A 25,209-nucleotide genomic window follows, 5' to 3' on the forward strand; every position below is an offset into this window, starting at 1 on the left:
CAGAGCCTACAGACAGCGTGGGTGTTAGCGCTGAGGCCAGCCAGCATCTCTCGCTCTCAGCCATCCTCTCTCCATCTCCCTCCATTGACAACCACTGACTCTGCTCAGTGCACACACATGCACACACAAAGACACAGCTGTCCCTCATGTAAATGCATGTGTGCATAAAAAAAATGGTACACACACACACACACACACACACACACACACACACACACTTGCAGATAATGTTGGATGAATAGACAATATATGCAGCGAGTCAATAGGAATTTGTCAATTGCCATTGCAGGACACGTTGCAAATCAATGGCTAGGTCTGCTTTATGCAAGTATTGGATTTTTGCATAGCAGTGATGAAGTATCTGGATTTGTCAGGTATTTAATTCAGTGGAATTAAATAATTCAAAAACAGACTTTCCCATGTGGTTAGTTCATCTACAAATGATTTCTCAATAGACTTTTCTGCAGGTAACAATTACAACAATTACAAAGTTCTTGCAAAGTGGAAACTTGTATTGACAAATGCATTCCTGTCATACCAAACAAGGCTACACACTGTCGATTTGTTTACAGTCTATGACTTTTAATTTTAATGAGGAGGGTCTGATAACTGAAACGTGATCGACAGTGTGCAGAATATTCCTTTGTTCTTTCGACTGAATTTCCCCAGAAAATTACTATGATGAAATCTTTATTGATCTGGCAATTCATAATTCCATTTTAAGGCTGGAAGGGTGATAATTTTATTCATATTTATTGTGTGTGTGCTATCACAATGTCCCAGAGCCCAGGGTGAGGCCTTAAAAGATCCTTTTTGTCTGCTCAATAGAGCTGCATGATTTGAGAAAATATACGATATGCCAATACGTTGTTGAATACCGCGATATTACTTATGTACAGATATTAAAATGAACTAATTTGGACGTTCTGCTGCTTTTAGTACAGTGCGAAATTACGACAAATTGCTTGTTGGATTAAAAATGAAAGTAAGTTATTTCCAACTTTTTTGTTTTGAACAAATTGAAGACAGAATTCAAAACAAAAAGCACCAATTAAAAAAAAAGATTAAAGCTTCTTATAAAAGTGAAGTTTTCTACTGACATTCTCTTTCGACAAAGTAAAACAAAATCCCTGAGCATCTGGATGTTCCCAATGAACTTTCAAAACAATAAGTAAAAAAAACAATTTCTCTTATCACAACTCCAAGCTCTCCTTCCTCTTCCCATTCACACTGTTGTGTGCTCTCCTCTTTCCTCCTTCAACCATAAAGTTTTCTGACCAATAAGACGATGTCTAGCGGCTAGAGCTCCGTCCTATTGGACAGACGGTAAACAGCACGTATCAGACAAAGCAGCTTGCAGACAGGATGTAGTTTCATTTGTTGTTATTGTATCTAAAGTGCAATGATGCAATAACCCTAACCCTCAATATCCAAAAAATCCAAATATATTCCATTTAGAATTATAGAAAACAGATATTAAAACAGATATTAACTGTTATTCTGTGATTCTCACATTCGAGAAGCTTTTGTTGGCATTTTAGCTTGAGGAATGACAATAACATTATAATTTTATCAAAATAGTTGTCCATTGGTCAACAAAATTAACTTATTGTTTCAAACTATTACATATAGTCAACAATAATAGAAAGTTACACCCATCTTACTCACAAATAAAGATCACAGTTATCTATTCATCTATTTTTCAGTTAATGAATTGATAACTCCCAAGATGAATTCTTAAAATCGCATCTTTTGTGTGAAACTCCAACATATTTGACATACAATATAAAACTGAGAGGCAGCAAGTCATCAAATAAAAGAAGCCTGAAAGAATGAATGAATGAATATTTAACATTTTGCTGAAAATAATGAATTGCTTATCAATCGTTTCTGTACACTGATTTATAACTGACTCAACGTATTGTTTCAGATCGTGCTCACACACATTTACAAATGTGTTAAAAACCATCGAAAAGCTGCAGCAATATATTGGCATTCAGCGCACCCACACAAACTGGTCGAGTTGTGAAGCCAAGAACAGGAATCCCTCATAAAGGAGCAGCAAGAATTTCTCAGAAAATACTCACACATACACACACACACACACACACACACACACACACAGAGCTCATTGTCTGATCTGAAGAGAGACTCGAGAGTAGTACGGCGATGCAGAGGAGGAGGACAATGAGGAAGAGAAGAAGAAGTGATGCAGAGAAGGCGAGCCAACAGGAGAGGCAGCGGGAGAGACGGAGCGGCAGGGGGAGGAAGGGGAGGGCAGAGCGGCAGATACGAGGCGAGAGAGAGAAAAGGTGGAACAGGCTGAAACATCCAGGAGAGGAGTGCTGTGTCTGTAGGACGCCATCGATCCAACACTGACAGAAATAGACAGGCAGACCAGAACCGACACAGGCACTAACACACAGACGTGCTGCTGACCGAACACACATCTGCACAGCAGGAGCTCTTCTTGCCAACACACTTGCCATCCACACATCAGCAGTCAATCACACACACACACACACACGCCCCACTAAAAGCAGAGAAGTGCCACAACAAAATTAAAATTTGCATGTTTTTGCAGCCGGCACAGCCAGTTTGAAATGACATGTTGCACCGGCATCAGTCACAGCAGTGAGCATGCTCTCCGCCAAACCATTCAAAATTCTAAACCAAACCCACCTGCTATCAGTCAGCAACATCACGCATGAGTTGCAATGTTCATGTGTCTATTGGGCTGTACATTTTATTAATTGTTTTCCCTTTAAGTTGGATTCATTTGGCTGTTTAAGGGCAGACTGACTGGGGTTGTGAGACAAATCGCGCACCTATATTAAAGGTACAATGTGTAACTTTTCTGCATTAAAATATCCAAAAATGATTACACCTATACATACATACATACATATTTTGTTGAGTTGAGAGCTTCCACTGGACCAAATGTTTCCAACAAATCTAGATAACTCTGTCATCAAGGTAGTGGTTTGTTTCATTTGTTTACATGACAATGACATCATATCCCCTTTGCATCAGCGTTGTGTGCTAGAAGCTGACATAAATTCACTTTTTATCCAGTTTTAAAACACATTTTGTTATGATACACTTTTTAGATCTTGGCCATTTTTTACTATATGTTTTAAGTTTTATGTTATCGGAGAAACAAGCTGAGCAAACCTTAGCAGCAGCTCGACTTCCAACCCCTCCGAGACGTCCTGTGTCTACCAAACAGCACAGATTTTTATATGTGAAACTGCTTTATTCGCCCTTATACCAGTTAAAAAATAGTTTGTTTTGGAGAGGTGGAGACCACTGTGGACAATTTGTCTACCAGTAAAACCGCCTTAATGTTGAACACTAAAGGAATCCTAACTGGGAGAAACTGACAATGCAATGATGTCAGTGGTGGTGAAGAACTCCCATGATCCCACGGTAAAAAACTTATCCTAACTTATACCTAAACAAGCATGAAGCTTCCTCCAAGCCTCCTGCTTAATTTTTTGTTTTTAATTCTTGCTTGATTTTTTTGTTTGGACTGTACTGTCAGCAGCTTCTGAACACAGAACAACTCATGCACATGCATACAGGGCTGAAATCAACAAAAAAGTATGAAGTCACATCTGACATTAATCAACAAAATGGAAAATAATCCAAGTAATGTTCTGTGCAAGTACTGCATGCATTACATCAGACAGCATTTGTTGAAAACAATCTGATTAACTGATCTAATTTGCTTGGAATGACTCATTTGGGCAACAGCATCTTGTAAAACGATGACACGACACTGTAACAATTTTTTAAACATAAAAAAATATCAATACATTGTTAAAGTAATTTGTGAAGCAAACATTTTCTGGTTTCAGCCTCTCAAATTAAAAAAATGTGCTGCTTTTATCTGTTATCCATCTTTGTAAACTGAATATTTTGGGGGTTTTGAGCTGTTTTGAAGGACAGAACAAACAAACTTGCAACTGGCAATGTTCACTATCTCTGAAATTTCATAGAACAAACAAATTAACGGAGAAACTAATTTGTAGATGAATTGATAATGTTATTAAAGATCAGTTGTAGCCCTAATAACCCTTAAGTTTTAATAGGATTACACTAAAAGTTAAGATACTGTTTGATGATTGTTTAGCCACACTCACATAAAACATGAAGGTAGAATACACAATGAAAGACCAAAACAATGACAAGAAAATATCATTCTCAGACTATTTCCTCCTCTATTTGTTGCTCATACATGACTGTATTGCCAATGGTTTGTGCATATGCCTGAGTGTATGAATTAGTGGTTGACCGGCTGGTTTGCACTGACACATCAGACTCTCTGACAGTTTTACTGACTGCTTGCTGTTGCCATCAGGAGCAGAGTGCTTGTGTAGCGAACATTTCTGCCTCCCTCTCTGGCCTGGCCTGGCTGGGACTGATTAAAGCCTTCTGCTGAAACAAGGTCATAATTCACTTAGCCATTTCCCAATTTCCGCATAATTACCCTCCTGCTTCACGAACACTAACGCGCGCGGACACACGCACACGCACACATTCGCACCGACGCTCAGACACAAACACATTTCCTCTCTGATTTGTGTCATTACTGAGAGGAGAGTGGTTAAAAGGTTTCAGAGTTGGCCTCTTAGTGACAGCTTAAATGGATAAAACCTCAATTAAAGACTCTCTCCCCTCTCTGCTGCGCTCTCTCTGTGGATGGAATGAGCATAATTCTGTGTTCTCTGCAGTTTGTTGAATCGAGGACCTTCCCTTGCCTTTTCCCCCTCGTTTGGCTGCTAAATCAAACCTTCTCGATCTGGACTTTCTCATATCTCGCCATAATTGTTTCTTATAGAAACCTGTTTGCTAGACACTACCTCCTTTAGAATAAAACCAAATAAAACCTCTTATGTTGTTTGATGCACTGCTAACAATATTCCAACCTGGTCTCACAGAAATCCGTGAAATAGCCACGGATTTCGCTTAACTCAAAATCCGTGGAATAGCCACGGAATCGCTCAAATTTCCGTGAAACTGACACGGATTTCGCTGCAATGCAAGTTAATGACAGTCATATCCCGTGGCTATTCCAACATACAAAGTGATTATGTACATTCACTGAGTGAATATTTAGAAAATAAAACATATATTTCTCGCTAGAAATGTGATCAAAATCCATTTTTATGCAGAAACAAAGTCAAAATATTAATTTTTTCACAAAAAATTAGAGAACTGTCCGCCATGTTTTTTGTTCTGACCGCCAGAACCTTGAAAGTCACGTGACTTGGAACAAACCAATAGGAACAAATATCCATGGAATAGCCACGGGATATGACTGTCATTAACTTGCATTGTAGCGAAATCCGTGTCAGTTTCACGGAAATTTGAGCGATTCCGTGGCTATTTCACGAATTTCTGTGAGACCAGGTTCCAATATTCATAACCAAAGCTCAACAATAAGCATCATTCTGCCCAGCGAGCAGCGACAATAGTGGCTCTCCTCCCTGCTGCTCCTCCTCCTGCCCTGGCCGACGGTTGATTCCCAGAGCGTTTGATGAAAACAGAAGCTTCTTCACGTGCGACTGTTTTGTCTTTATGTGGAGGATTCTTAATTGTCATGTCGGTAGAGTTTATTAACGCTAGACCACTCCGCTGTGTTGTGATCAGGCTCAGCATATGGCCTCAGACTGCCACTACGCTGCTACCATTAGCCACATCACAAACACACCATATGAGCATCTGGTGCGTGTGTGTGTGCAGGAGTTGACAGTCTACATTATTAGTAACCCCCCCTCCCTTTCCAAAAGCCCCAAGAGCGCTGGCGAGGAATAGAGTATACTCACACACACACACACACACACACACAGATACATAAAGCGCTTTGAAACAGCTTGTAAACATCACAGCCTTGTTATTAGCACCTGATTACACTGCTGGAGCTTAGGCGTCGGCTCAGAGAATAATGTTAATATCAACAACAACATCAAGTGTGTGCGTCTGAGTGTGTGTGTGTGTGTATAGGAGTGTTTTCGTGTATTACCTCCAGCCCATCGCTGTGGGATTTGTTCTCTGTGGACAATTTGTTCAAATTTAACACATGGGTGGGAAAGATAAATTCTTGTTTCGCCCTGCGTTTTGCCTAAAATCTACAGATAACGAGGGAAGACGGTCATTCAATAATTTGGCTGTCAAGGAAAAGGAAGCAATTCATCTGCCTCAGACGGCAGCATTTTAACTTAAATCAGCACAAACACTGTGCGACTCTGACAAGGCTCCACTTGTTATTGCAATGTGATTTGAAAAGATCCGTTTAGTCACTTTACTGTCACTATACAATCTCATTTGTGAGCTCTATATTTCCTTTCTAAGCCTTTACAACACTCCGACAGACTCTGTCCCTGGATTACCTCCAGGTTGTGCAGAACAGTGAACACAGACCAACAAAATCACCAATGAAGAAGCCAATATTGGTGTGTTTGACTTGTGTGAACTCCTGCGTGTCTTAGTGCAATCAAAAGTCACTTAACTGCAATGTTAAATGGATCTCTGTAGTTAGTAACAACGCTATGGTCCCACAAACTATAGACAGACGCCTCAGCCTGGCAGAGTGCAATAGCTGGTAAAGGGTTTTAACCACCTAAGATCCCAAATACCAGCTGAACACATTGACCTTGGTTAATGGTGATTGACTTGCAGATCCCTGTGCTGTTAGTGAGTGGATGGAATACATTAGCAAGTGCCCCAGTATTTAGTGGCCAGACAGATAGACCAATTCTTTGTAAACAAACATTGACAATGCACGTGCATGCCGGTTGCAAAAAAAACAACCCAGACCACCAATAAGAACATTGTGATCCTGACTATTGCAGTGACACTATTTTCTCACTGACCTTTTTCTTTATATTACTGTTGAAATGCTTTCTCGATAGTACAACACCTTGTCACTTGAGGATAGGAAAGTATGAAAACTGTATATGTAAATGTACAAAAAAAGACTTTAATTAGTACCTTATTAGTTTTGGCAGCCCACCATACAACATGCCATCTTCAAAACAGATTACAACTCCTCTTGTGATAAAAGTTCTCTCATGTATTTATGCCTTCTTCTGATTCCTTCTGCAACCAACGTACGTGTGCAATCGTGTGTGACGAAAAAGAGCGACGGCTTGGTAGAGAATCCTGAAGGGTAACATTACACCAGCAAGAAATTACTAGCATAAAAGTCTGTTACGATGCTTAAAACTATGTTATCTGTGATCATGCACAGAAAATCAAACACAACGACATAGACTCTAGAGTTTTGAGTCCAAAAAATGGGCGCTACAAACATTTTTATTGTGTTCTGAGTCAATTGTAACCATAAGTGATGACAGTGTTCTGGTTTAACGTTTGACTTGTGACTCAAACAGAATATATAGGTGTCCTTGTAAAAGCCTTTGATTTTACTTTTAAAGATGGGTTTTTTTTTGGCATTTTTAAAAAAATTAATTTTCATTTATTTTAAAGATGAAAGCGAAGATTCAGAGTGGAAACTGGACGAGAGAGAGAGGTGTGTGAGATGAAAAAAAGCTCCCCAAGGCTGGAATCGAACCTGGGACGTTATATGTTTGCTCTGTAAAAACTCACTCGGCTACCTGTAATCCAACCATAAATCTCACTTTAATCAATTCTAAATCCATACTCATCCGTGTTTAATATCTACACAGAGTATTTATGTACAGTACTACGAACAACCGCAGATGCATTCGGCTGTAAGTCACCAGTTAACACAATTACTCATTGAACTGAAACAACCGTCGTTCTGTAGAGCTTGAGTCTTCTGTTGGAATATCGATTTTGAGAGCAGAACACACAACAACAAAACACGTTAGTAACCGTTTTAATTTAACTTTTAAGTCTGATCAGACGCTGATCCCAATTTCGGTCGCAATCCTCCCAACAATTCTCTCCCAGCACACAGCATCTCCGCTGGTGCAAACATGGAAGTGACCCATGCAGACTTTGCACCCCATTTGGAGCTCAACCCCATTTTCGCACCTGTGCACACCTGGCTGGGACGCAGGTGTGGCACTCAGCTTGTCGGTTTTGGAAAGTTACAATAATTGGGCGACTCGAGCCCGCATTGTCCGAACACCTGAGAGGAGCTTTTCATCATTTTCAGACTGTCCAAACAGCACTTCTTAGAGCCCTTAACACAAAGAACAGCAAGAAGAGCAATCACTCACACTACCAGTTACACCTTTTGGTAATTTGGACTGTCCAATCTAATTGATGGCGTGTTGTTGGAAGCAGGTGGAAAGTGAAGCGCTGATAAGTAAACCAACACACAGGGAACCAAACTGGGAGCATATTTATCAACCATCTCTGATCAGGAAACTGGTCCTAACTCACCCAGAAGACTCACTCACAGCGATGCATATTCGGCCATTCCTTTTAGGCACAGCGATAAAGCCATTTTATCTGCTTTTCTAACTGAGAAAAGTCTTCCTGTCTGCTTCGGGATTAAGTTGAGCTGCAGAGCTGCTCTAAGCTAGTAGGGGTCCCAGCAGGTGGCAAATGATATGATAAACATGCACGTCTCAGCAACTGCAAAAAATACTGAAGAAAGAAAATTTGATTTCAAGCAACAAACGTCATTTTGAGAGATATTCAAAGATACAGACTCTTATTTTGTCCGGGAAATGAAGCTCCATCCAAACATGTCATTTATGCTTTATTGAAAACAAAAAAATACAGCAATTACACTGTCTGAGGCTGAAAGCTCCAGTGCCACACATTTCCTCAAAATTGCGTAAATGTGTGGCTTTCTGTGATTTGTCAGTGTCATGAATCACATTAATCACTGGTCCAAGCATTGATAAGGACACATTCCAACTAAATCCATATCACATTATCAACACATATTGGTTCTGCATGCATTATCCTTGATGTTTTAGCCAAATGACACACAGACGTGCTCAGAGCATAAAAACAGGCCAACAGCAGAAGCATCAGATTTTTTACCAATGTACAGTGGCATTAAAAAGGAGGTTTTACACACAGAAAAAAAAAGGCATGCGGAGTTAAACGGTGTACTACATTATAATTTGTGTGTCATCGTTAATCAGTCAAAGAAAAATATGTTTTAGTCTTCGATGGCTTCAGAAGTCAACACGTCTCATGCAATGACATTTATTTGGGTGGCCCACTCAAGCATATGTTTTTGTATTTCTGAATTTAATATTGCTCCCTGTTAAAGTTTGTGTGAAATTGACGTTGACTGAAAAGTCTGCCGGAGCACAGCATTCATGTGCAGTTCTTAGCTTGTGAATTCACTGCAGCCCACCACGCTACACCTCCACCTCCCCTGAGGTTGACTACCAAAAATAAATCCTCAACTGGTGGGAAACACTCACGGTGATGCTATTTTATTTTATCTTTCCTGCATCGACTTACTGTACCTGCATCATCCGGCCACTATTGTGAATGTAATACATCCACTAGAAGCTTAAGATAATAATCAGCATTCATTTACCTTCATGATTTTTCCTTTCCAAGTTTGTGTCGGGCATTTATTTGACAAAACACCTTAAATCGTACTAGGAGGTAGGAGTGTTTCTAGACTAACTATTCAGTGTGATTTCTAGCAAAGACTGTGAAAGTCTTGATAAACACAGCCTGCAAAGCATCTGTGCAAATCACCAGCATGGAATCAGCAGTCACTTAAATCAATAGCAATCCTGTGCCAGGCATTTACACCCAACAGACCCTTATTTTATGTAAGGCTGAATCAGAATCGCTCAGCTTGGTCCGAGGCTCGTATAAGCTTGGTCTTAGCAGAATTACATCCCTCAAATCCCTAAGAACCCGCTTCCTTTGAATCCAAACCATTACAGTGGCCAGTTTGCGTTTGATCCAAGACGGAGCAAGCGCCAACGCCGGACATCAATACTCCATTTTCACAGCAATGCATCCGATTAGTCGATCATGTAAGCGGGACAGCGTTTGAGGAAATGAAAGAGCCAATCAAGAGATGTAGGAAAAACGGAGTGGGCTCACTATTTCAGGCTTGTCTCTTTCTCAAGATCAGTGCAAGTGTTTTATGTGTGTGTGTAAATTTGTAGGCCCTGCGAGGAGGTGTGTGTTTGAGGTGGCCAAAATCTAAGAGGAGAGGAGAGAGAAAGGAGAGAAAAATATAAACGGGGGTGAGGTGAGGTGACAGAAACCCGGGCAACATATTTCCTCTCACTGGAAAGATTTAGTCCAAGTTAATTTGACAGAGAAAGAGTGTCACAACATTCACATTAAACCACATAGCTCCCAAAATACCACCACCACCCGAGAGTGCTTTCCCATCAGGCAATTGGAGGATGAGAGAAGAACAGAGAGGTGGAAGCACACTCCTGAAATCTAGCTCATCCCTAAAGAGGAAAGAAAAAAAAAGATAGAGGACGAGAAAATAATTCATTTCTTTTCCTCCTTTCTTGTACATGTCCCTTATTGCTCGGCTCAGCTACCAGACAATACCAATCCAATCCGGAAAATGAATTTACTCCTACACATGCTCAAAGTGAGAGAGACAGAGAGAGAGAGAGAGAGAGAGAGAGAGAGAGAGAGAGAGAGAGAGAGAGAGAGAGAGAGAACCACTGGATCTTATTATGCGAACAGGACTCATCCATCATACAGGTGTTCCCTATTGCTTTTAATTAATGACGTCTCTATGCGAGTGTCTGCACGCCACACACACGCTCTCACACCCACACGTTGCAAACCAGAATCCATTCACCCGTACGCTATGTGGCCTTATTATTTGTTACTAATGAACATTCTGATCACTGTGTCTATATAACTGTTATGATGATCGCTGAGCCCGTGTGTGAGGTTTTATTTTTGTGTATGCATGTGTGCAAACACACATCACAGTGGTAGCTGACATACGTAGCAACGGCGCGAACGCCTATGATGGATGGCTTGTACACACGCGCGTACACACACAGGCGGGCCCGTGCGCCTTGTGATAGTGGGTGAGTAATACTCTGCTTTGTGCAGATATTCATAAATGTAAATGTTGTTGTCCTAAGTGGGGCTGGGAGACAGATAGTTTTGTGTTGCTGTCAAGGGGATGGTTGATTGGCCTGCTTAATCCTCTCGTCTGTGTTTCCCTTTTTCTCTCTCTCGTGCACACACACACACACATAAACCAGGCCTGTCTTAATATGAGAACTCAGTGTGTGGATCAGGGCACTGGCCAAGCATTATTATCATTATTATGATGACCCTCCTCCCCCTGCTCTATTATAATTCAACACAAAATCGGTCTGTATTCCTCCTGACTTCCCCTCTCCTCTAACCAGTCCCATAGCATTCCTCCCTCACTGTCTCTCTCTTCTCATATCCCTGCATTATTTCTCTCCTGCCCTGCGTGACGTGTCTCTGCACACTCTGACGAGCTGGATGAATATAAAACAAGTTCCACCTCAGCATCGATTACCACACATGTGCATTGGTATGAGAGGCCAATTCTGCTTGCGATAGCTGGCTTCATTCCAGTGGCGTGCATCGAGGTGACAATGTCATTGACACACAGAAAATCTAGCAATGCTTATGTTTATTCCCAGCCTAATCGCTTCCCGAAATATACAAGAGATAAATTAAGAGATATCGCCAGATATCTATTATGCAAACCAGTTAACTGCTGCATTATTAGATTACACACATACACATGTATACGCACGCACACACTCGTGAGCACACACACTCACACTCACAGCGGTGGTTAATTGCCAGGTGGTGGAAGATAATGTGTGATTTAACGGACTGATGGACTTGTTTTTGTTTCGGTCACCCATCAATGAACACAGACATCTGTAACAGGGCGAACACACACACATACACACACACTTAAGCGCGAGTTCTCACACACACACACAAACACACATAGAGACACAAAAGCACACACCATTATACACACGTTCATGCCCAGGGATATCAGTGACAAGTGACTGATAGGCAGTGGCAACAGCCATTGTGCAAGATGCGAATGTAGGAAATGATCCATCTTCTCGAAGTTAAAAAAGTACACAGCGGGGACGTTTGTGTGTTTTTGTGTGTTTTCGCATAATCATAAATATATGTGAAAATACAAAGTACAGTTATAAGTGTGCGCGCCCACGTGTGTGTGTGTGTGTGTGTGTGTGTGTGCCGTTAATCCTTGGTAACAGTCTCAGCCTGTCTCTGGTGGTTGATGAGTGGCTCGGGGTCAGAAGCTGGTTGAGAAACTGCAGGGTCCTGAGGCTTTACAATGTGTTTACCACTCAAACTGACAGCTATACTACAGCTTATTATTGGCCTTCTAAACCTCCACACTGCACTGTGAGTTAGAGAAACTCCAGAGAGGCCGATTGCCAACGGCTAGAGACACGCCAGCCAACCCTACAAATGTGGGATGTTGTGGTGTTGAGTGCAGAGATTAAAATAAATGCTGGCAATGGGATCAGTGCCATTGAAAAATGGCGAGGAAGTGAACGGAAGGGTGGATTAGACAGGTTATCCTGCAGTTTATCTGTGTCACTGTCCGCGGCCCCCTTTGTCTCCTAATTCAATAAGTAGGCTGAATTGAAAAAGTTATCCCCACTCAGTGCTCATACATTGTCATTGTGTATGTGTGCACTGAGGAGGAGAAAAAAGAGAGAGAGATGGGAAGATCAGGGATGAGGCAGGTCCACTGAGATGCAGTGTTCTTTAATTAACCACAGTCTTTTATAAAAGACACACACACTAAGACTCACACTGCAGGGGCCAAGAATATTCTGCCGCTGGGATGAAAAGCGTATTGGCAGTGGACGTGTGGAGAGGAGAGGAGAGGAGAGGAGAGAGAGGAGAGACTGCGGGGCTCTGCAGTACTCAGGTCCTGGACAGTCAGGTTAAAGGTTAGGCTGCTCCAGACTTCTTTCGTTCTCTCCCTGTCTTTGTCTGAAAAATCAACTGCAGCTGCATTTTACTTAAGAGTGTACCACAAAAAGCAGCTGCCAAATGACTTAATTAAGTATACATTTTGCCAAGGTCAAAGCTGCTCATGTTACGCCGAGCTGAGTGCACCGAGGTCCCGGGTTCACTTGTTCCCTTTTCCCTTTATGCCTTTAAGCGCATTTTCTACATTTTATCTAAATCAACTTCTTGCTCTGATATGGAAGCCGAAGGTGGAATTTCATTTGCATTTATTATCAAATGTTACAGAGCAAAAAAAAAAAGTATAGAAAATGAAAATGAGCTCCAAGTTGAGAGAAAAATATCAGCTAAAACGCATTAGCAATAACCGTGCACACAATATTGGGTTTCTCTAAAATGTGCGGAAAAATAATTTTCACACATTCAGGAAAACTAATATTGTTTACAGTATTGTACCGCAACCAATAACCTTATGTTTTCCACTCCTATTACTATTGCAGTACTTCATGTATAGTAATTCTGTTGTGAGGCATAAATTCACTTGCCTCTCATAGTTTTATTTCAAGCTGTAAAGTAAAATCGTTGGCCTTGAGTTATAATCGGCGGACAGGGGCATCGATCCTGCTCCTGCAAAAACAACAGTGTATTTTCTGAGTTTTCATTTTGTTTAGGTCTTTAATAAGCGCGGTCATAAAATGTGAATTGTGTATATCCGAGTGCTCATCTTAAGGGCCTAGTAAATACTGCTGAAGTGGTAAATACCACAAACTGAGATGTTTTAAAGGCCGCCTGGTAGCTGAAATATAGCTTACACATAGACAGGAATCACTGCAAGATGGAGAGCGAAAAGGAAGGTGTGTGTTAATGTGTGACATGCGCGCTTGTGCACCTCGGAGACCTGAAATTTAGGTTGATTGTTGCATTATTTTCTGACAACATTGAGTAAATCAAAAAATGATTAGATGACAACGCTCACTGATTTGCTCATTGAAAATAAATCGTAGAAATTTGACATTATCTCTTGTCAAATCTGGGATTTTGTTGCACATTAACAACAATATATCAGCATATTTCTGACAGAAGAGAAGGAATGTGGATGTACAGATTGGCACATGTGAAAACGCAGCTGATACAACAAAAACTTACAAGATTTGACTGTGAATTGCAGCAGGAGAGATAAGCCTACAGTGTGTTGCAGCAGACTGACGCTACATTCTTAAGGATCCAGCACCAGAGCCATGGACTCGCGAGGACAGTATTAAAAAGGCAGTTTTCAAAAAAAAGAAAGAAAGAAGGGGGGGAAAAAATCGTTTTTTACTTGAATCGAGATAGGGGCGAGGAGCGAGGGATTAGGAGGATAACAAAAAGGCCAACAGACTGAGTGTAAACAAGAAAAGGGGGTTAGAGAGGGATAGAAGGAGAGAGCAAGTTGGAGAGGGAGCGAGAAGGAGAGATTGAATAGTGACACTGCTACAACACAATGGGGTCAGGATGAAGAAGTGCTCCTAATTGAACCAGATAGAGGAGAAGACAGAGAAAGAGCCCTGAAAGACTGAGAGAGGATAGCCACATGACGGAAGAGAGGAGGAGAAGAAGGAAGGAGAGAGGATTACATGTGATTCTTCTCCTTTTCTTTCTACTCCTCGGCCATGCATGCATGGCTGAAGGCGGCGGAGAGGGGAGAGAAAAGGAGGAGGAGGGGGGTCTTTGAATAAATACTAATATGCACACATTTATGTTGCACTGATGAACAGAAACTAATTATGTCCGGCTGGTTGTGCAAGTGGAGTTTTTGAAAAGATGGTTTGGAGCCACCTTGACTCCACAGTAGGGGTCTGACAGAGCAGTTCCAGGCTCAAAAATAGCTTCACTGTACAGAGAAACACGAGAGGCCTGTTTAAATAGCTTTTGTAGATCTTTGTAAATCATTTCTTCCACTTAAAAAAAAAAAAGATACAGAAGAGAAAGGTAGCTGCTACCATCCTGATAAAGCATCAATCAAGCAAAGCTCAAAACAGCAATAAAGCACAGATGAAGTGTGATGGTGAGATCCTGACAGCTCAGGGAGTGCAAATCAGGACATTTTTTTCTTTCCTTGAACAGGTGGAGAATAGAGAGATCAAAAGAAATGGCATATATAACCACACATACGCACACACACACTTAGACAAAGTGATAAGCACAGAGGAATGGGGGTCTTACTGTATGTTGGAGCTGTTCCAGTAAACGGAATGCCTGTTGGCTGTCACCTGGACCCAGGTGAGACTCGTTAGCACCCAGAGAGACAGCGCTACCAGAGCCATGCTCTCGGCTCCTCTCTCGGCCTCCGTCCCTTTGGTCTCTCCGGCCACTCTCTCGGTCCCTTCACCCCACCAAACAACGCGACTCAAACATCCCAGCAAATGCCTAACAGACGGGAGAGGGGGAAAACAAAAGCTTCATGCATGCATACAAAGACTATATAAGACTTGCTCTGGTTAATAACTGTTGTAAAAGTCTATTGTGGTGTGAAGTGACTATGAGGTCCCCTCCTCCCACATAAACCACACTGCGAACCCCCCCTCCCTCCCTTCCTTCCTAACAAATCCTTGGGCTTCAAACAAGGGGGTTTGTGGAAGTCCTTGTGAGCGGTGGTCCTCTCTCTTCTCACCGGGAACTGCTGCTTCTGAGCCCGTCAGAGGAGTGTGGGAGGCCGGTAGCGGGTCCAAGTGGGAGGTCGGTGTTCGTCCGGGCATGAAACGCTCCTGTCCGCTGGGGAAGAGTTAAAGCTGAAGGCTTACTGAGGCAAAATTAAGAATGTGAGAAAAAAAAACCGGTGGTAAAATAACAAGCAAGTCCTCTTCGTTTTTTTTAAACTGTTCTTTATATGCTGCAGTTTTTCCTTCCAGGGGTCCGAGAGATGCAAAGCACGCCGCGCTGCTGAGCTCTATAATCGCTGCAAACAATTCATGCAGCCAGTTTCATTAGGTCTTCAAGACTCTATCCGACAACCATCGTTTACGGTGAGCAGCCTGCCCACCCGTCTCTCTCCTTTCTCTCTCTCTCCTCCTTCTCCTCTCTCTGTTTGGTAGGCAGCACTCGTTCACTTTCTAACTCCACCCCCTGCGAGCGACAAAAGCGCATTCCTCCAATATTGTGGCCGAGTCGCAGCACATCAGGCATCACTGCGACTTCAAGTTTTTTTTCTCAACTATTCGACCTCCACTGCCGGTGCAAAAGTAGAAAGCTGTGAACCCCCCCTCTCTGCCAGATACGTCTGCAGCCACCATCTGCAGCCTATTTCTCATCGTAACGCCCCCCTCCTCCTCCTCCTCCACAGCCACACACACTCACTTTTGCATTTTTTTATGACATAGACTAAAAAACACCCTTGAACACACGCACATACAGCATACCCTCCACTGTCACCCCTCCTCGTGTGCATCCACCAGACATCATAAGTCAGTCTAATACAACACTATTATCATGTGCAATCCTCTTATGGCTGCAGCATCTCACGTAAGCCCCCATAAAGATATGCAAGCTTTATATGATACTGCACAGTGATACCATAGGTACTTTATCTGAGTTTTGATAAAGCAGAAGTGACTTGCTGTTTTATTTGGCAAATTATCCCATAAATTAAATTTCACATCTAAAATTTATTAAGGCAATTAAGTTAGAATAAAATTAGAGTGCGATCCTGCCCGTATTATATATTCCTGTAGCTGTGTCCTGCAGAGATGTGGTAAAATGTTGAGTAATTTGCCCCCCTCTGTCACCTCCGATGCCATAAACTGTGCATCTGAGGTGTGTGTGTGTGTGTGTGTGTGTGTGTGTGTGAGAGAGAGAGAGAGAGAGAGAGAGAGGGAGGGGGCAGGCCAGACAGGGAGAGAGACAGGAGGTGGGAGCAAGAAAAAGAGAGAGATAGCAGATAGGAGAAAGATTGTTACAGTTTTCTTGCCGCCTGCTGGGAATGAGTTGGTTAAGGAGAAGTCAGAATGATTTATTGGGAGAAAAAAGGAGGGAAATAGGGAGATGGAGAGCAAGAAAGAGAGTGAGATGAGATGCCATCGGGGAATCCCTCTGTCTTCTCCAGTCCCTCTACCTCTCTCATGAGCTGTCCATTTAATCCCCCCCTTTCTCTCTCTCTCTCTCTCTCTCTCTCTCTCTCTCTCCTCACCCTCCTCACCCTCCTCTCCTCATCTTATCCTCGCATTTCCAATGCAAACTTTCTGCACTCTTCAATCCCCGCTACCTGGCTCGGCTATTTTGCCTCTGTCTTTTGTTAGCTTTGTCTCTGGTGGTCTACCTGTCTCCTCTGCCTCTGCCTCTCTCTCCATCTTTCCCCGTTAAAGCAGGCGTGCAACTTTTTAATGAGCACTCCTCCTTTGCCTCCTCTCCTCGCTCCTCTGTCTATCCATTTCTCCTTAGCCTCTCTGTGTTGTATTTCTGTTTATGGCTCCACTGCATTGTGTAGTATCACAGCAGCAGCAAAGTCAAACACCCGGTTCAATTAAATATACATGCTCTGATATGTGCATGTACATATAAACATAGGTGCATGCATATTTTATGATTGGGGCCTGAGTGGTATCCATGCAGATAGGTTCGGGTAAGTCTCTGAAATATCTGCTGCCTCCTAATACAGTTGCATGAATGGGATTTTACTTCTGGTGGTGTTCACATTGAAAAGATGACGAAAATAGTTAAACCTTTTTGGTACCTTTCTTATTTCTGTTTGAAGTTTAATATCATTTCCATGTCTGTCTGTTAATGAAGCTACAGCCAACAGGCAGTTAGTTTAGCTTAGCATAAAGACTGGAAACGGAGGATTATAGCTAGTCTCAGGTTCTCATTTATTGTTCATAATTATACCCATGAAAAGTAATGCCCTCCAATTTGTAGATAAGCCACATAATCGTGAGCCATGTCGTGTAACTTGTTACAACTCATGTTGACGTTTTCTTGTCAGATGGCGGCCCCTAGTGGCCGTATTAACTATGACAGGATGGAGTGAAAGCAAGAAATGAGGTGATGAAGTATAAAGAGAGAGAAAGGCTGTTTAAGCGTCTGAACACTTTTTGGAATCTGGGTTGTAACTGTGTCCAGTAGTAAAGTACAAAAATAGTTATTTCTCCTAACTTTAATGGACAAACCTGTCATTGTACTGTGGGGGCAGCAGAAATCACCAAAACCAAAACTGTCTGCATGGCTAGATACCCCGAGAATTTAGTAAGGACATGTGTTTTTGCCATTAAGGTTAAGTGTGTGATCCTTCAACTTCCAGCCCATAGAGCATAGATATTTTTAACTGTATGGCGACTTAAGGGAGCTGCTTGTGAATATACTGTATTGCTCCATTTTAAAACTGTAAACGGGGCTCAAGAAGACAAAGTTGAAAACCGAATGCCAATGGAAACACAGATTTGGTATTTTTTTGAATACCAAAAATTCCATTTCCCGCCTTTCCGTTCACTTTCTTCGAAGCGGACCCTGTCACGTTCTGTTTCAGCAAACGCCCCTGTCAATTTTAATTCATCCAGGTTGGATTTTCCAGGCGTGGGTTGCAGTGCTATTGGATTACTTTTGTATTGGGGTTATTATGAGAAACGACCTCGGGGCTGACTGCATGCGGTGACACCGAGGCTCTTATGACATTTCCAACCCAGAGCCGGCCAACAACACATCTGTCAAGTGCTCCTTTCTGCAACCTCGAAATCTAATCGGAGCTTTCTCATAGCACTGATAATTGGATATTAGGCCCCTATAGGACTCGCATCCCTCTCTGGGGCCCCGGGAAGTAAACAGTGCACATATGAATTCAGCAGGACCCTTGTATGTGCAAGAACATCATGTAAATATACAGTAAACAATTTATACTTTTTGTACACTTGTATGTGTGCTGCATTTCAATAGCATTCTTGAACTAGGAGTCTCTTTCTCACTCCGCCTCCCGCTCGCTCTGTGTCTTGGCCTGCTTCGCTGTTCACTGTTGTGTTAGTAAATTGTACTGACACTCCCCCCGCCTCCTCTCGCTCCCTCACCACCTCTGCTGCTCTCCCTCCCTCCCTGTCCCTCTCTCACCCGACTGACTGACACGAATTTTCAATCTCTCTGTTTACCTTTCACTGCTGTGCCTAAAACAACACTGGTACAGGCTAAGAGCAAGGAGGAGACTGTGGGGGGGAGGGATGGAGATGGAGCTGAGTACGACAGAGCATTGGAGGAGGAGAAAAAAAAAGGAGAGGGTGGAGGATGAGGAGGAGAGGTGCCACTAAGATTGGATGGGAGAAGGAGAGTGGCGAGGGGGGGAGGCGTGGAGGGGGATGCAAGAAACGAAAGAGGTGCAAAAAGAGAGAACAGGGCTTTCTCTGTGTTTTGGTTGGAGAGGAATCCAAGGGGGAAAGAGGAGAGAGAAGGAGTGAGGGGTTAAGGGAAGGAGAAGAGGAGCTGATACTTTTGAACAGTCACGCAAACTGAGCCAGCAGAGGGGACGGAGGAGAGGAGAGGAGAGGGGAGAGGGGAGGAAAAGGAAATGAAAGGGTGGAAGAGAATGTAAGTCAGAGTTGGGAGAAAGAGTTAGATGGGGCACAGAACATTAGGAGTGCAATGAGATATAGAGAGCGAGGGGGAGAGAGAGAGATTTATAGAGGTACAGACGGAGGGAGAGGACAGCAAGAGTGATGTGTAGAGAAAGGGTTTTTTTAAGAAGAGGGGAAGGATGGAGAAAGAGAGGGAGGAGAGGGCGTGCATGGAGAGAGAGAAAGAGAAAGAGAGAGAGAGCTCAGAATAGATACGCTCTCAACAGCATGAAATATTGAACGAAGGAGACCGAACACAAGGAGGGGCGAGGAAAATGGAGGGACTGATAAAGACAAATACAATCGTTTTGTGTGTGTGTGTGTGTGTGTGTGTGTGTAGAGACAGAGGAAGATGAGAGAGAAGAAGAGTAGGTGACAGGAAAATGAAGAATAGTTGCTCCTGGCTGGAGACCAACACGCACAAACACACACAAAAAAAAAAACCACACACACACATGCACACTCAAACAGACACACTAACGTTGCTTTGAGTTTAGATTACTCCCATGTGTGGAGGAGATGGAGCGGAATTCGGTGGTGTTGAAAATATCACACTGCAGAGTACGTTTCATCACTACTTGCACCATCCCAACACACACTCTCACACTCTCGCACACACACACACACACACACACACCCTCTCCTCCCCCCCTCCTTTGATCTCACTTCTCACTGATCTTCTCTCCTTCCATGTCAAATATTTAGGCTGCATTTGGCAGGTTTGACGAAAATTACCATGGAGAAATGATTTTATTTATTTAACTTCCACATCAGAAGTCAGTGTCAGTAGCTGCGAGAGGATGATCCCAAATTCCAACGAGAGGAGACCGGCATTGATCCAAAAAAAAAAAAAAAAGGAATCTGCTGAGTTTCCCCATTTCAGACATTATTTTTAATGCGGGGGAACCACTGTCTGATTGATTTCTGAGGAGAGCACACGAGCGGTTTGTTTGAAAAATGAAAAAGTACGGGAAAGTTTAGATGTTTTTAAAAGACACTTCACACACAAGAATACACACTCGAGGTGATGAGTCAACACTCTCTGCATCCGTCACTTGCTATTAAAGCGTCAAGATAATGTTTTATGTCTCTTTTTGGATAAATAAATGCATTTTTTAATTAATTCAGGCTGTGCAGCGCTTCAGGGAATCATAATCCCCAGCTCAGGCTGAGAGGTGTATCATTTTAACATAACATTGATAGGAATATCTGACTAGCATCGCACACAGAGAATGACACACAATTGCAAATCTCTCCTTTCACCCCCCCTCTCTCTATCTCTCACTACCACACTCACACACACAAAGACCGGTATTCACTTACTCTGCATTTTTTAACCAAAGTTCGTGACATAAATCAGATAGAGCGCGTCAGTGAAGAGAGAGATGAGTTTACAGTGACTAGAGAGGAAAGAAAATGAGGAAGAAGGAGGGCTGCATTAATAACTGGGGATGTAAAGTATAAACACACTTGACTTACATTCTGAATGTAAATATGACTTTAAACATCCCTTTAAAAATAACACAAATCTTTATCTTTAGCACATAAATATAAAATATTGGACGGAAGAAACATGACAGCAGTTTTTTTTTCAAGAAATAAATGACTAACATGGCACAAAGAGTTAATTTGTGCTCAGTTAACTGAAGTGATTATTCACATAATTTCATAGTTCATAGTTCATACTTTTAATTTACCACTACAATACCAGTAATAACATTGTTTCACAGGAGGAAAGAAAGAGTCCTCTCCATCATGAATTTATACTCTTGCAAAAGAAAAACTGTGATATATCACACCATATGCTACACACACACACACACACACACACACACACACACACACACACATATATATATATATATATACACACATAGGTGACAAGTTAAAGAGGGGACATAACAACATCAAGTGTTTTAGGGAAGTGTTAAGCATCTATGAGTCACCAGAGCTGCAGAAATGCTACCCGACATAGAACAACTGACTGAAACAAACTGACCCAGCTGAATGGCACACAGGGGATACTGAAACTGCACTGCACAGTTTTTTTTAATAACTTTGTATTAAATATGTAACTTCTGCATTAAAATGTCTATGAATTACTAAACTTGTATTTTGTTATTCCAAATGTTACCTGTTCTAGTTGCTCTAACTTTGGAGGAAACATGAGAAACACCGGATGATTCATCAGAAATTATTGCAATGTCACAGAGTTATATTCATGCACAGAATTAATGAGCTACAGTAGCTTAACTCATCTAATGCAAAGTTAGCATTACATTAGCTGACATTACTTGCAGCTATTTCGATAGAGTGAAATTACATAATCTGAATAAAAATGGATAACAATAACATGAATCTGAACATTATTTCTGCTGAGCCACTTCAGATTTTCAGTCAGTTTTTGTTATTGTTTTGATTGAGAAACCCTTAGTGTGTGTGTGTGTGTGTGTGTGTGTGTGTGTGTGTGTGTGTAACTATGAAAAACATCAACTTGCAAAACTAAATCCAATTTAACTTTAACAAATAGAATTCTGTGTTAACATCAACATTATAAACTAAATGTGCAGCTTATTGAAAACAATCTACAGTATGTCAAAGATTTTAGAAAGCAGAAATGTGTTACTGACTGTAACCAAACATAACCTAAATGAGAGAAAAGGACAAATTAAACTGCATATGTGAGGGTGAGTGGACACTACATTACCATTGTTTTAGTTGACGAAGTGGCTGTAGATGCTCCTGTCACAAAATCGGTCCAAAATCTCCCTTAGGTGCTCATCGGAACCATTCAGTGACCCCACATGCATTGTGGGTCTCAGCGTTGTCGCCCTGAAAGAGAATTTATTACAGAATAAAGTCAATTACATGGGTCAACTGGGCTTTTTCACACCATAATAGGATATTAATTGCTTAATTGTGTTCTGTAGCACACCTGTAAGCATCTTTGTTGTGTTTCTACACTAAAATTACAAATTACAGACCAAGGCAAGAATGTAAAAAGTTTAGGCCACTTAAGAAGATAGTTGGTGTGTGTGTGTGTGTGTGTGTGTGTGTGTGTGTGTGTGTGTGTGTGTGTGTATAAGAGTGGTTGGGCTTTGGGGCTATTTAGACAAATGTTCCTGACGCCTCATATATCACAAGTCTCAGTACTGTATTAGCCCCCGCGAGTGTACTTCTGCAGACAGCACAGAAACTCCGAAGACAGCAGGTACGCACACACACACACACACACACAGACAAACACATACACAAGAACCCCCTCCTCCCCTCCCCTCCCCTACGGCTACACAGACAGACACACATGGAAAAGGAACAGGTGCAGGTTGAAAAAGCCAGCTGCCACCCGTTCTTTGTAACATCTACATTTCATCAGCCACAACAGCAGCAGCACAGGTGACGCCGAGCCCAGTGGGCACCGAGATTAGGAGAGTGGGAAAAGGTTTAACTTACACTGTCATCTAAGGTCAGATTTGCATTTTCCTTTTATTGTTAAAGGTTAGGTATTCCAGTGGCTAAGCTGATCTGAGATCAATGCCTAAAGACACCTTCTACCCTCAGGGACGGCTCCGTGGAGTTTCTGATGGTGACATCATATCTGTGAAGGAAGTTGAAAGGACAGTGGGGAGATTTTTGCCCGTTTTGGGCATGATCGCTAGACAGTCGGCGTCCTCTATACCTGCATCTCTGTCTTTTTTCTTCCCTCTCTCTCTGTTTCTTTCTCTCTTGCCTGTAGCTTCTTCTTTGTCATTCTATCTCAATCCCCTTATTTCTGTCTCCACTGCTATCTCTGTCGCCCTATAGCTCCTGGCTTCCTCCTTCCCCGCTCTATCTCTATTTTCCCGTTGCTTTCGGCCTCCCTCTCTTCCTTCGGCTCGGCTGCTGCAAGGAAGTGCTGTCAGGTGAAACCCTGGTAGATTAACCTCTGACCCTCAGCAGGAGGTGGGACCGATTGGCTTGTAATTGCTATCAATGTAGCATGTGTGTGGGTGGAGGTTGACCGTGTGAGTGTGTGTGTGTGTGTGTGTGTGTGTGTGTGTGTGTGTGTATGTGTGTGTCTTTTCCCCCCATTTGGTCAGTATGATGGCTATCTGGGCCAGCACATGCTGCCGGTGAATTTAAAGGGTGAAATGCATTCTGGGTTGTGATGGTGCGTTATGGCTGTAAGTGGGTCTTTGGTGTCCATACCAAAAGAGGATAAAAAAAAACATTTCTGCTGTTCTCAGCAAACTGGAGCTTACTGCTGTGTCCAGAGCATCAGCGTATAAACACAAACACGTTAACACACACACACACACACACACACACACACACACACACAAACCTATATATATAGAACACATAAATATGAATACAAAAGTTTTTTTCTCTTGCACCGACTTTGAATGGCACCTGATTTGTGCAGCAGTGAGTGCTAAGGGCCCTCCTGTGCAGCTCGTCTGATTGGGTTTGTGCGCATGGGTGCCCATGTGTGCAGAATATTTACGACTGTGTATGCAAAAGTGTGCCTGCAAACGTGTGTCTTTGTGCAGAGATGGGGTGCTGTGAAACAGAGGCTCTGACTCCCAGCAGTCCTTTGTCACACTGACTGACTGCTGAAAGGCTGAAAGCGGGAAAGCCATTTCAGACTGTGGGGCTAAATGATGGCAGGTACTCCGATCCATCCGCAGCTCGCTACAATAACACAATACAGACCAGTCATCAACAGCCCTGTCATCTCCATCTGTAAATGCACTTCACACAGCCCCCTCCATCTCTTCTCCTCCTCCTCTGACTGCCACTCAAACAGTTGTGCAACTGTCCCCTAAACCCAATTGGCCCTCTTATAGCTGAAGTAGAGCCAGATTTAGTGAAATCATTTGTGTGGCTCCTTTTCCCCCGTTTCCTCATTTTGTTTGCCTCGTGTCGTCCTCAATTTGTTTTAGAGTTGCTGCTGAATTTATCGGCTTGCTGTTCTGGTAGGAGGGGGAATGTCACTTGGCTTTAATGTACGACTAATTCGGAAGTATTTCCGGTGGTGTCGCTGCTACTTCTTGAGCCTATTGATGAAATTAATGACCAGAATGACTAAATGGGCAGTCACGATACATGGCTCTGGAGACTCTCAGGGGTGGGCAGGCTTTTACGCCGGCCAAGCACTAACACAGTCAGCTGCAAGAGAGACAGAGCAACAACAAAAAAAAAGAGGAGTAGAGAGTTTTTTCAAGGTGAGGCGGGAAGAAAACAGAGAGAGAGAGACATCATAGGCATACAGGGAAAGGATGGAGAGAAAGGGGGGAGTTAAAGCGAGTGGCAGAGAGGGAAAGAGAGATAAGTAAAAGCAGGTCTGGTCCAGGTGGGGTTCAGACAGTCAGTATGTTATTTTAGGAGGGCAGAGGGAGGGAGGGCGAGAGAAAGGGATGGATGGAGGGAGGGGAAGATGAATGTAGTTAATTAAGATGAGCAGGCGGAGGAGACAGTGTGGAATTACACAAACACTAATTAGAGTCTTCGTTAGGGGGCACAAAACGAGAGCAGCACATCCATCATTGCAACCCTCCATCCCTCTTTTTCTCCCTCCTTCTTCTTTACCTCTGTTCTCTCTTGCTTTTGCATTGCAACCATATTTCCTCTCACGATTCTCTCCACATGCCCCCCGCCACCGTCTCTGGTCCTCCTCCTGCCACTTTTCATCCCAGACTTTTCCTCCCTCCATCTTCCCTTTCTCTTCTCAATTTTCCCCCCATCGATC

The 25,209-nt window shown here is 42.6% G+C and overlaps 1 protein-coding gene across 1 annotated transcript in view; it reads right to left on the bottom strand.

The window, feature by feature from the left end:
• The window catches only part of efna3b (ephrin-A3b), a 70,980-nt gene extending 55,036 nt beyond the window's left edge, over positions 1-15,944 (bottom strand). The window contains exons 1-2 of the mRNA XM_059339557.1: positions 15,566-15,944; positions 15,118-15,321 (exon numbers count right to left, since the gene is read on the bottom strand). Of these exons, the coding sequence (XP_059195540.1) occupies positions 15,118-15,218 (101 nt within the window). The 5' untranslated portion in view covers positions 15,219-15,321; positions 15,566-15,944. The remainder of the gene's footprint in view (positions 1-15,117; positions 15,322-15,565) is intronic.
• Between the last annotated feature and the right edge of the window lie 9,265 nt (positions 15,945-25,209).

This window comes from Centropristis striata, chromosome 8 (assembly GCF_030273125.1).
Source record: "Centropristis striata isolate RG_2023a ecotype Rhode Island chromosome 8, C.striata_1.0, whole genome shotgun sequence".
NCBI classification, from domain to species: Eukaryota; Metazoa; Chordata; class Actinopteri; order Perciformes; family Serranidae; genus Centropristis; species Centropristis striata.